Here is a 13310-nt window from a genome sequence, read left to right on the forward strand (position 1 = left end):
TGGTCTATGAGCCTACAAAATCAAGCACTGAATGATGGTTTTGGATCTTTGGATGTTTCTTGACTGACATAATGAGGACTATTACTGCTTGTAAACTCCCGAGATTACACAATGTCTTCCTGATTGACGCGGTAGGACTTTTTTGGTAAAAATAACTGAGAAATAACAGCTGACTTCCCATTAATCACTGTCTAGAGGTGGTCTCTGTTCTCTCGTTTCTAGTTAACAACAGGCTCTGTCAGCATAGACACAGCATATGATCCCACCTGTCCTATGTCTCTACTGAGAAGTATGACTTCAAGTCTTTGGAAAACATCACGATTAGTACAGTGAAAGTAAGGGCATGCCTGCCCCTTGTCCCTGTAAGTGGTTCCCACGGGACCGGCTCTGCTCAGGAAGCAGAGTTTACTCGATTTCAGACAGGAGACTCGGAGTCTGCCTATTTTTTTGTTTTCCACCCTCACCATCTAGCCAGTAGTAACCTTGCAAAATCAATTGTAGCTTTTTCTTTTCTGTAATATTCTGAAAATCTGTGGTAGGCTCCACAGACTTCCCGAATGACCCTAAAGTGGATTTCTATTTGGGAAGTGTGTCACTGGGTTAAGAGAGTTCAGATTTAGGGCGCGTGACAGAATGCCGTGCTTTGGACTCTAAGGTGATGGGCATAGGACGTTCGCAATGAGAACTCGTGAGAGGAGCAGCGGCTACCGTGGAGCAGCTTTGTCCACTAATCCCCAGACCCATCCTGGGAATTCTTGTTGAAGACCTCATCCTGGGCAGCCTGGGGGTCAATCCCTTCGTAAAACGAGCCCCCGTTGTGCAGGAACGTCCCCACCGCGCGGCCCTGCCGGGCGTGGCCCACGGCGTCGCTGAACACCTTGTTGATCTGCTCCTCTGAGGGCATCCACCAGTCGGGGTTGGAGGTGCAGTGCATCCTAATGAATTCTGCGGGAATATACGAGACAATAAAAAAAGAGAGGAAAGAAAAACAGCTGGTTTTTGCAGAAGATGGTAAGAGAGACGGCTTAAATGTTAACAGAAGCGTTGTAAGAAAAGCTTCATGAGAACTCCAATGCAATGCCATGATGATGCCACTATTAGACCCAACATTTCAAACCTATTTTCTACTCATGTGCAAGAGTAAGCATCACGCTAGTGGGTGGGGGATCCTTTTAAAAAACACTTGCTATTGAAATCAAAGGTCACTCGGCAAGACACGGTTGACGCCATGCTTGGTCAGTTACTGAGTTCTATTTTCAAAACCCCTCCCTGTCGTTACCACCTCACAGTTTTAGAATGTTAACTATCTCCAGAAGCATAGCAAGTATCATTCACGTGGTATTCTTCAACCAGCTACTGATCTGTAGATTAAGTGTAAGAAAATGTTAAAATCTCAACAACTGAGGAACTGCCTAAATTTTAGTTCAGAAGGTTTGCACATTCTTGAAATCTTATATTACAGGCTATATAGCTGTACTTTTTTTCCTGTACTTGTGGTGTCTATGTATGACTGAAAAATGTTTTTAAGATGAGATTTCCTCTAAAGATTTAACTTCACCAGAAAGCAATGAGCAGACCTGGAAGAGTGACTATATAAAAAGTAGCTAAGACTCCTACAAAACATCAACCCTTCCTGTGTCTCCTCAGGGGTGAGGGCACATGCAGCGTTCCTACATGGCTATTTTAACAGGAACAGCTGTCAACGAGGTGAACATCTGAAGAAAGGTTCTAAGTCAGCCTGTGTTTTTTGCACAGCTGGTTGGGAGTTCAGGATGACTACTATTTACACACCGTTTTCTCCAGCAGTGACCCCCCGCCCACAACAAGACAACAGTTCTGACTGTATGACTGGATTGGTCTGCAATGTCTTTGTGAAACGCATGCTCTACCCACCCTTGGGAGAAGCAAATGCTTTCAAGGACCCGGACCAGAGAAGTCTCGTGAATGGAACTGTGCCCATCACGGTTGAGTCTGGCTTAGAGAAGCAGGGAACCTCTGAGGTTGCTGGCACCCCTTCGACTCTATGCCTGAGATGAGAGACTCACTAGCCCAGACTCACTTGCCTGGGACCTGAGTCCCAGCCCCAGTCGCCTTCCCTGGGGAAAGGACTGGTGCTTCAGCTCCTCCCTCTGCCAGACTGCCATGAACCTGATGGCTTATCCTGGGGAGCAAGCCCAGGAGCAATGCAGGGTAATTCTCCAGCCTAGGTAATCATCGTTACAATGCTGGACAGACAGAAAGGAGATATTCTGGGACCTCAAGGTCTCAAAGATTTACACTTCCTATTACTTCATCTGTGTTCTTAGCTCTTCACAAGTGCCCTCCAACCACCTCCAGCCAGACTATTAGCTACTGAAGCTAAGGACTGTTTTCTGCTCCCCTTCTGACCTCCTCAAGTCCCTACTGCATTCAGTAAGTACTCAGCACCTGTTTTAGTGATCTCCCTGCCTCTGTCCACACCCCTTCTCATATGAGCACGAGGCACTGGAAGACTCAAAGACTCAACGAGAGGGAATCAAGGCTGATGGATGAGGACACTGCAAGCTGACACTCTGGGAGCATGTGCTGCTCTGGGACACCGCCCCCTCCTGAGCATCAACTGCTGTGGCAGGACCTTCCCTAACACTGTGACAGCCTACTCAGAGCTGCAAGTAGAGCTCATTCTGTCTTCACAAGTCCTCTTCCTGCAGGGCACCTTCAGGGGCAAGTCGGCTCAGGATTTGATTCTATTCCCCAAAGTGTCCGAGGTCTGAGGCTTCCTTTGGCCACTGTCGTCTTGCTCAAAACAAGGACACCCACCCTGGGAGTCACCAGGCCTAAGCCTTTAGGGAAGAAATCCTATCCAGGTCACAGGAATGCCCCAGGATTTCAGCCTAGGACAGACATGGAAATGCTCTAACCAGCTGCCCTGGACACAGGCTGTCACCACTTCTTTCTTGCCTGTGTATTCTCCAGGGGGAGCCTGTGGGTCGCGCCCCCGAGAGAGGCATGAGCTGGAGGAGGCAGAGTCTGGGCAGCAAGCCTGGGCCGCAGCAGTGTCATGGAGGGCCCGGCCGCGTGCTGGGGACAGTGGCGCTGGTGCTTTGGGGTGGATATTAATCTCCCAGTTTCACGAACTTGCCAGTTAAAATGTAAAACATTTAGTAAGAATTTCTGGAAAGGGAAACCATTGTGAGGCCCCTTATCCTTAGTCCCTCAGCAATCTCAGGGCAACTTCTGCAGTTCACACTGAGAGACAGTACTCTCAGCGGGGCTCCCAGGCCCCCCACTGCCTCTGGTGCTCTTGGTGAGTAACTCCATCACCTCCGATGACAATGGAAAAGGAGGCACACTGTGGCTAGTTTGCTCAGAAAGACCCTGAAGATTTCCATCACACCCACTCTGAGCAAGTGGAACTTCCGGACTGGCCAATGCTGGGTGCTCTGGAGCACCTGTGCCTACTCCAAGGGGTGTTCTCATTCTGGGTGGTTTTCTGAAGCATGGGCATCAGATCACCTGGGGTGGTCTGGAGGTGCAGCAACACGTGCCTCCCCACCCCCCGCTCAAGACCAGCTGAATCAGAAGCTCAGGGTGGGTGTGAGAAATCTTAGCGGTTCACAAATCCCAGTGGGCATCCCGGGAGGGAGTGTGAGACTGTCCTGTGTGATAGCCGAGGCCTGACCAGTGGTCACTGATTTCCCTGCGACTTCCTCGCCAGAGAACGTTCTGATCCAAGTCCAGAGTAAATCACTATCAAATCTCTACAACCAGTGAAATCACTATTGAACTCCACAGGTAACAGCTGAGCTTTCTGGTATGAATGTCTCCGGATGCAAACGATGTCTCTGTTGGCTGTGTAATGTTCCTAGCTGTGTCTGTTCGCTGTGAACCTGCTGAATGAGCTGTGTATCTGCTGATTCTTCCTCCTCACCCTCTGGCCTGGCCACTAAGTGTGGGTCTGATGCACAGTAATCAGCTGTTAATACTGATAAAACCTAAGCAGTATTTTTAATACAGGAAGTTTTTTTTGAAACTAATAAAGTTTGACTGGGCAATATTTTAGGCACTAAGGAAAATGAATTCTAAAGAAATTCGAGGAGTTGGGGGCAACTATTCTTGAGAAGGAAGCTAGACAGGATGGGGGAGAGGGTGGGCCACAGGCTGGAAGAGAAAATGGGCTATATTCTTTCCCTAACGTGCAATAAAAGTCCCGTGTCTCCCTTCCTCGGTTCGTTTCCCAGCACTCCATTCTGCTGGAGGTGGCCTTCGCTGGCTGCGTATAAAGTCTGATTTAGAGCGTGAAACATGAGGTGCTATGCGATGCTTACGTGCCATTCAGTGAGAACACCAAGGCTACAAGCACACGAGAATTTTTAGAAAGAACTTCTCAATACCAAGTAGATGGGCCACACGAAGCCTACACGGTCTCAGTGGGGGAAAAAACCCCCCAAAAAACAGTAAAGGCTGAACACTTGCACGGGAGCCACAGCCAATGCGGTGAAATGAGATCACAGATGGCGACACTGAGCGGAAGGATGCAGTACCTCGGAGGCATGTTACTTTAACTGGATCCAGAGGGCGTCTTTCAGGACCTGTCTCTCCTGACTGCACTGACCTTTTCCTTTTCCCAAGGCCGCATGAGTACTTAAGCTCATCGGTCGTGAAAACAAATCGGATGAGGTATCGAAGGAGCCGCCTCCCGTCTTTCTTTGAAGAATTTACAGCCTCGTCCCACTGTTTGCTCGTTATGTAGACAGGATAGTTGTTCAACAGCTGCTTGCTTCCCTGGAAAAGCAAAAGAGTCTCTCATTACTCACGGAGCCAGCCAGCCAGGAGCCCAGGTGATCTCCATTTCAAAGGCGAACCTGCTTTTCAACCCAGTGGCTGGGTGCTGACAATGAACCAGGTACGGAGAGCACACCAAATAATTGCTCACACTCAGAACCGGGCACTTTTCAAATTACATTTGCATTTTCTATAACAGGAGCCAATGGGGTATAATGAACACCTTTGAAAGAGGAGCTATTTATAACTTGCATTTTAACAGGTAGGTCAAAATGTATCAAGATCCAATGACAGGGAACACTATTTAAATAGAAGCCGTAACTTTCCTTTTCAATCTATTAAAATATGCAGGAATGACTTTGAAGAGTGTGATCAAATAGGTCTCTTCATCCTTTGGTTGGCAGTTACGTACTTTCAGAAATGACTCTAGTGGTCGGTCTTATTTTCATAAGGTATTACTTGTGTTTATGCATCTAACACTTGAGAGACACTATGTTACAGTGGAAACAACCAACATTAAAGAGTAAATTTTAAAAAGGGGGACTGTGGAAACAAAAAAAATCATTAATAACAATGCATAACAGATTTTCTCAAATTACAGCTTTTGCAAATGCCACTATGTCAACTCAAAATTTTTTCTCACTTTTCACCTTTGTAATTTATGTCTGCTGTAAAATTCCCAAGCTAAATAGCTGCAATGGGACTAATTATGGGAATTTCTGTAACATTTACAAGCCATGTTTAGTCAATTGCACCTACACAACCATTACTTTTGTTCTGGTTGTCCATAAAATTCTACAGTCCAGGACAATTAATTAACCCATGATCTCAGCTTTAACAGACTCCTTCCCCAGTAATTAAGGTGCACAAAATAAAGAAGGGAAAACACGTTCAGTTTTACAACTCTGCAAATTTACTACAGGTTATAAATTTGGCAATGTTTGGGTCTATTAGGGTTTTATTTCCAAAAGGGTTCTGTTCAGTTAAACACTGAAGGGCAAACGGCACAGAAGCCCACAGGAAGGAGGTCGCCAGATTTGGCTATGAAATTGTCACCAAACCACACCTGGAAGCTCATCTCCACAGCATTCAACCTTCCTTGCATTAGCAGTAGTGTGACTCAAGTTTCCTTTTAAGGGAGGAAGCTGAGGCACAAAGTTTGTACTTTGAATTTAGACTCAGCCTGGGCTGAACTGAACTTAGTTCCGGGTCTCGTTGGTTGTGTTTCATGGGCAAGTTATTACTTCCATTTGTTGAACCCAGGTTTCCCTGACTGTAAAAGGGATTTAACTCTATCAGCATGGGTTCAATATGAGTGTTTGGGAGCATAAATCAAGCCCGGCTCTGTGTACTAGAGGTGATCACACGGCGGGCGGGACCCCCAGGTCCCAAACGGCCTGCAGCCCAGGCTGCTGTCTCCTGGCAGGAGGTGGGAAGGGGCAGTGATGTGCGTGTCTGTGGTGGAGCAGACAGAGAAGTGGGCACGAAGGGTGTGGACGCAGGGACGTTAGGCAACCTAACAGAGATGCCAAAGTTAAGAAACTGCAGACTGTATTCTGAGGTGCAATAAAATGATTTTAAGTATGTGACATGTATTTTGGATCTGTGCTTTAGAAAAGTAACTTCAGTGTGGAGAATGGAGAAGACAGAATCCACTGGCACAGTCCAGGTGAAAAGTGACCAGTGAGCTAGAGATAAGAAGTTAAGATTACTCAACCTGGCTGTCTAGCAGCAGACGTCAGGAATGTCAGGAATGAGGAAGAGGAAGGAGTCGGTGATGCCCAGACCTTTCTGCCCGGGGCTGGTGCCACCTTTACCGCGGGGAAAGCAGGAGTCCAGACGGGTGTTCAGAGGTGTCCTGAGTTTGGGGTGCACAGGCGTTCCACTGCTGGCCAGGCACCGGACACTCTGGTCTAGAGGCCAGCCCTGAGGACTGATGGCCCAGACCTAGATGTGGGACGGGTGAGCCTGCATGCAGTTGATGTTCAGAGGGAGACCATGACTGACTGGAGGAAGGCAGTGGGGAGCAGGAGGCAGAGACGCAGGACAAAACTTGGGAGAGCAGCGGGTGGAAAACCACACACACAAAAAAGGGCAGGGAACCAGAAGAGAAAGAGAGATCACCGAGGAGGACGAGGAGGAGGAGGAGGAGGAGGAGGAGGAGGAGGAGGAGGAGGGAGAGAGCCTGGGGATGGTGAAGGCTGATAAAAGGGCCCCTGGACTGACTAACTGGCAAAGTCCCCGAGGCCGCCTGCAGAGCATTCTGACAAGTGGTGGAGGTGCAGACAGAATGCAGGGGTGGAAGGGCAAGTGGGAATTAAGAGGGTGGAGATGCCGAATACAGCCAGTCTTTCGAGTATTTAATCTCTTTTAAAAAAGTGAGGTCACCACTCAGCAAACACCTTCCATGACAGGCACTGGGGATGCTACTGGGGATGAGCCGTGGGCCTAACCCTCAAGGAGCAAGATGTGCCGTGCTGTGGAACGGAAGTGCTGACAGAGGGTTCTTAGGGCGATGGAAGGAGTAAGGAAAGGCAGTTGAGTGATGGAGGGAGGGAGGAAGCATCAAGGGAAGGCTTATTTTCAGGGTGGGAAGACTCGCATGTGTGCTGCTCAGGGGGATGACCCAGCCACAGGAGAGAAACCAGCTCACAAGACAAGGAAAAACCAACAGCACGAATGCTGAAGGAGGAGGGCAGCGCCGGGAGAAGCAGACGTGGACCAGCCGGCACCGGCAGGGGCGCCGCCTGCTCTGGGGGTGTGGGCACGCACGAAGGCTGAAGGAAGTGTGGCAGAATCCAGCAGGCTGAGTTCAACTTGCTACCTTACATTTTGCTGAATTCAAGAGAGGGAGTGTGGTGGGACCAGGGATAGGCTGGGGCTGCAGGAAAGGATCAGACCTTTGAAATCCCTCCTCCAGTTGCAGGGAAAGGGAGCAACTGCCCAACAAGCCTCAGGTCCCACTGAGGTGACAGTCTCAATCTGCACCAGACTGACTCCACCCTCTTCATCTTGTCTCTGGTGAGCAGAAAATGGCACAGCCGTGTGTTTCTGTGTTTCTTCAGCGGAGAGGCCCGGGGTCTGCTGGGAACGAGTGTGCAGGTGGAGCTGCTCGACGGCGAGCACAGGGATACACCGTAATCTTATTTCAACTGCCCACAGGGGATGCTGGTGGATACTGGACCACCAGATGCAGAGTGCCAATAGCCTACCACCACCAGCGTGAACAGTGCATCAAACAACGACCTAAATCTACTGTTATCACCCCTAGACATTTATAAACCCCGTACGGTAGAGTGCAGTTACCTCCCCTACTGATCAGGTTCTGATGTCCCTAAGATGAAGATGACACACATAGAAGACTGAGCCTTGAAAATCCTGTAAGCGTCCTGTGGTCAGACAGATACACCATCACCATCAGAACAGACCACCTTTCTTACACGGTGGAAGACACGGGTGGCCCAGGGGTACAAAATGCCCACGTTCAGGGGCCCTGATGTTTGCAAAACACCTTTCTAAACACCCCCGAGTCTCAGTGTGGGGGAGGTCACAGAAGGGCATTCTGAAACACGGGCTCTGCCTGAGGGCACAACAGGATGCCATCTCCCATCTCCAGCCCCCAGTGCCGAAAGAATGGTGGAAAAACTGCCCACGCTACTTAAGGCTCTTTCTCTTATTCCCCGAGTACACGGTTGAATCTTTGTGAGTTAAATGCATGCATCATCATTTGCCACAGTCTACAAGCTCACACGTAACAGACGCGTAAGCCTCAGAGAGTAAAACAAGTGTTTTGCTAGCCAATCTGTTCTGATATATGTGCGTAAGCCATCAAGGGGCTTCATTGTAAGGAAATTCCAAAGGGAACAACGTTTGCTTTTGCAAAGGGAGACCTACCTCGGTGGGCTGGTCAGCTGGCTGTGGGATCATGAGTTGGTTGTGATGCTGTAGCACCGTCTTCAAGTAATCTAGCACGGTCTGGCAGGGCACTGAGGGCGAGAAATGGCAACAATTATACATTAGCTATCCCGCCACAAGAAAAAACACACAGTCTAAAAAGACTTTTGATGCAAACTTCTAAAAAGAACTTATTTTCTAAAGGAGACAGAACCTTCTTGCATATGACAGCCATAGTTATTTCAGCTTGTAAATACACAGACAGATGCCATGGTTTGGGGGAAAGTTTTTGGCTCAGCACAATTCTCTGAAAACTTTCAAGACGAACTTAATCTAAGATGAATTTGGGTCAACGATAATGATCAGGAACAGCTCACAGAAGAGACATGATTTGTCCTCTTTGACTCAAGTTGTAGCTGTAGTACGCAATGATGCTTTTTAAAATTAAAATGCTGAAAAACTAACGTTTCACTATTTTTAATCAATAATATAACATTTTTTTATCCTCACCTGATCTTTTTTCATTGCTTTTTAGAGAAAGGGGTAAGGAGGGAGAGAGAGAGAGAGAGAGAGAGAGACAGAGGGAGAGAGAGAGGGAGAGAGAGAAACATCAGTGTGAGAGGGAAATACCCACTGGCTGCCTTTTTGTACACACCTAGATGGGGCCTGGCTAGGCCCCAGTGGGGACCGAACCTGCAATCCAGGCATGTGCCCAGACCGGGAGTGGAGGCTGCGACCTTTCGGTTTGCAGGATGACGCGCAACTGGCTGAGCCACGCTGGCCAGGGCAAATACTCATTTCTAATGACAGCTTTATGCCTAGCTCTTCAGGAGGCATGAATACCATGCAGTTTAGTCCTGTTTCCCAACAGACTGCACCTGACCACGCAGGTCCCCCGGTGAGTGTCCCATTCTCTCTCAAGGAACTTAACTGACTGGTCCAATTCATATTTGGTTAATGTGTATTTCATTAACTGTTCTTACTTTTTTGAGGCTTAGTCTTATAGAATCATTGAATAACTAAAATAAAACTGAACAGGTATTGAGCCAACACAGAGCCTGACATTTTTTTGTAGCACTGCATAAATAATTCCTACATCTTAAGATTTATATTAGAGCCTTTTCAGGAGTACTAATTGTTTTTCAAGGCCTGGGTAGCTCAGTTAAAAACCTAATTTATGTGAATTATTGCCACTATGTCTTAGCTGTGTGTTTTCCTAAGATGTTTTTGTCATATTGAAGATAATAACAGATATTTAACCGAACCCCAACTTTAAAGTATCACCACCGGGCTTTCTTTACTTTGTTTTTCCTCACCACTTTTTTTAAAAGACCACAAACAAATGATCATCTTCACCCACTAACAGCTTTAGGATTTTCAGGCAACATCACATTGTGACATAACAAACCCAAGACTCCATCAACATCCTTTTGAAGAATTTGAAGATGGGAAGTACGGGTAGGAAGGGAAATTTTTCTTCTTGCCAAAAAAGATTTTTCTTAAATAACCATCTTTTCAGACCTGTGTCTTAGTCCTCTGTCACAGGCCACTCTTGATTTGTCATTTAAATACATTCCTCAAACTGAAGAGGCAATTGCCAAACAAGTCAACAAAAAAAGAAGGTGCAGCTAATCAGTTCAAAGCAGGACTTGGACAAAGCCCGAGTTTGGTGAGACCAGCCAACTGCCCCTAATACCACCTGCCTTTGTTCAAGGTCTAACCCACTTTACCGATGCCACAGTGGGTAAGATGGAAACTTCTGGCAATGGGCATTAATTATGGGGGGAAAAGCAGAAGACTGGGGAAGCTAATGGAGGCAGAAAACAGGTTTGTGCTCGAGCTCTGGTCTTTGCCCACGGTGGCCTTTGGGATTCGCCCGACTCCCATGTCCAAGTCTGTGCGGCACAGTGCTGGGCAGGAGGACCCCGCGAGCAGCACTCCGTCCTCCCAGTCTGCGGTCAGAATCCGATGCAACTGTATGCATGCCGCTGCTTTGTGACTCGGGCCGGGTATTATCTGGATTTAGTTTGGAAGTTTTAGCAAACTTTGTCAATACTGACTGACGGATTAGGATTTGAATGAAACTTCTTTTGATCCCTTACCCGTATTTTATAGTCATTAAGATGTTTACGAAAAAGTTTTTAAATGAAGCAAAAAAGCTTACAAAACTGAATGAAATACTGCCATTTGTGGCAACAGGAATGGATCCTGAGAATATCACGTGAAGCGAAATAAGCCAGACAGAAAGGACGAGAACCATATGATTTCACTCATATGCGGAATATAAAATAGAAAGCAATGAAGGAGTGAACAAAAAAACTAATAAACACAGACAACAGTGTGACGGTTACCAGAGGGAAAGGGGTGAGGGAGGCTGAAGAGGGGGGAAGGGGGTCAAATACATGGTGACGGAAGGAGGCCAGACTTTGGGTGGTGAGCACGCACTGCAATATACACATGTGCACAACTGTACACTCGAAACTCATATAATCTTATTGACCAATGTCACCCCAATAAATTTAATAAAATAAAATAAAACCCGACTATTCATTCATTATGACTTCCACGTGTTAAAAGTAATTATGTGTCACCCTGGCTGGGTGGCTCAGTTGGTTGGAGTGTCATTCTGTGTACCAAAAGGCTGTGGGTTTGATCCCCAGGTGGGTATGTATGGGAGGCAACTAATCGATGTTTCTCACCCTGATGTTTCTCTCCCTCTCTTCCTCTTTCTCTAAAATCCTTGGGTAAGGATTAAAAAGAAAAGTAATTATGTGTATAGAAAAGAGATTGGAAACACGTGTTAATAATATAATAATATATTTTAGTACCAAATTAGGGTAGTTATTATTATGTTTATCCTTTATCATGCTTGTAAAAACCAGTTTTAAAAAACTGGTTTCTACAGTGGGCATGTATTAAAATAATTTGAAAGTTGTCTGAAGAATGTCTACATACACCCAGCCCTTCCTTTGTGCTGTGTTGCCCTCAGCACTGGTCATAGCCCTGGGAGGGCTTGGAGTTCGACTGCCCCATTGTTTATCCCCTGAACTATCTAAGCAGCAGTGCAAAGCTGTGAGCAAGGCCAGCTGATTTGAACATGTGCATTTACTGGCCGTAGGGGGCTCTATTTAGGGCAAGTGGGTCCTGTAGGCTGATAAATGGGCACAAGGCTTAAGGTCAGGAGCATAAGGCTCCGACTCAGCCAACTGAAAATAGACAGGGGGAGGGTAAGAATAGTATGGGAAATGTAGAAGCTAAAGAACTTGTAAGTATGACACATGGACATGACTAAAGGGGGGAATGTGGGTGGGAGAGGGGGTAGAGGGTGGAGGGGAGTGAAGGGGGAAAAATGGGACAACTGTAATAGCATAATCAATAAATATATTTAAAAAAAAAACTGAAATAGCACTGTCCTGGGCCCTCCACCTAGACCCCGACCTCCGGCCTCTCCCCCAGCCCCACCCTGGGAAGGCGGAGGCCTCCAGGACCCGCTCAGGCCCAGACCCCTGCAGTCGTGGATTTGGAACACCATTCCTGACTGAGGGCTCTGCTGAGCGTTCCCTAGATTTATCCAGGGAAGCTGCAGCATTAAGCAAAATATTTTCTGTGTGAGAAAAAAGTCAGTCTGGAAAGCGGAGATAGTTGTGTTTAAGGAGAGCTGAAAGGGGGAAGAAATTTTGCCCTGACCCACAACTACACCACGCCGTCTGCCTGCGAGAAGTGCAGGGCACCCAGCAGGGAGTGGTGGGAAACCGGGCTTCTTGCCCTTTTGCTCCATCAACCTACAGTTCTGTGGACACCCTGTGGAATTTCTGAGTGAGGATGTGGGGCCCTCGCCGACGGTGAGTATGGGGCCAGGGTTTCAGGTGGGGTCCAGGCCAGACACTGGAAGGGAGGGAGGTCAGGGCTTACGGCAGCATAAAGACCAACAGAACTTTCAAGGAGCCAATTAGGGCTCCGGAGGCCTTCAACTCTGACTGTCTCCTTGTGCACATTATGAATTTGAAGCAAGGCACTGTTGCTGGTGGAGAAGCTATCACCTCAGACCCAGCAGGCAGGGTTCACTTACTCACTCACACGTTTTGCCAGAGAAAGCCGGGTCCATCTCACAGGGGGAATACAAAAATCAAGGAGGAGCCCCAAACTGTAGCAGTTTCCAATAAAAGGGAAGCAAGAATATAAAGGTACCCCAAATGCCCCTAGTACCTATCCTGAAATTACTATTTATGTAGTGATGTTTTAAAATGCATATTAGACAATCCTGGAAAGAGTATTAAATACCCGGGAGAAAAAAAGCTACAACGTAGAAAGTTCTTTTGCGTCCATAAGGTAAAAATTGAGAGGACAGACTGCAAATGTTCTCCATCAAGCACCCACACCACGTAAATGACTGCGCTGCTCTCAGACCCAAAGGCGGCCCCTGGCCTGGAAGGCTCGCGGGAGAGTGGAGCCCGCAGACAGGGTCTTTAGCACAGTCTGTGAGAACACTAGTACATAACACTCACTGACAGAAAGGCCTGGGCATCAGTCCTAAAGTAATTCTTGGACACTATATATTTTTCTTAGTACCGACTCTGGCACTTTTGAACTGTGTAATCCCAGCCAAGTTACTTACCCTTTCTTATCGCATGTGTGAGGATATTACCCACTGC

The 13310-nt window shown here is 47.3% G+C and overlaps 1 protein-coding gene across 1 annotated transcript in view; it reads right to left on the reverse strand.

Annotated features, from left to right (window-relative positions):
• Nucleotides 1-322: 322 nt before the first annotated feature.
• The window catches only part of BEND4 (BEN domain containing 4), a 28939-nt gene continuing 15951 nt past the window's right edge, over nucleotides 323-13310 (reverse strand). Inside the window, exons 3-5 of the mRNA XM_045834562.1 lie at nucleotides 8659-8750; nucleotides 4524-4764; nucleotides 323-945 (exon numbers count right to left, since the gene is read on the reverse strand). Coding sequence (XP_045690518.1) covers nucleotides 728-945; nucleotides 4524-4764; nucleotides 8659-8750 — 551 coding nt within the window. The 3' untranslated portion in view covers nucleotides 323-727. The remainder of the gene's footprint in view (nucleotides 946-4523; nucleotides 4765-8658; nucleotides 8751-13310) is intronic.

Source organism: Phyllostomus hastatus, unplaced genomic scaffold (genome assembly GCF_019186645.2).
Source record: "Phyllostomus hastatus isolate PE091 unplaced genomic scaffold, TTU_PhHast_1.1 phas_contig_196, whole genome shotgun sequence".
NCBI classification, from domain to species: Eukaryota; Metazoa; Chordata; class Mammalia; order Chiroptera; family Phyllostomidae; genus Phyllostomus; species Phyllostomus hastatus.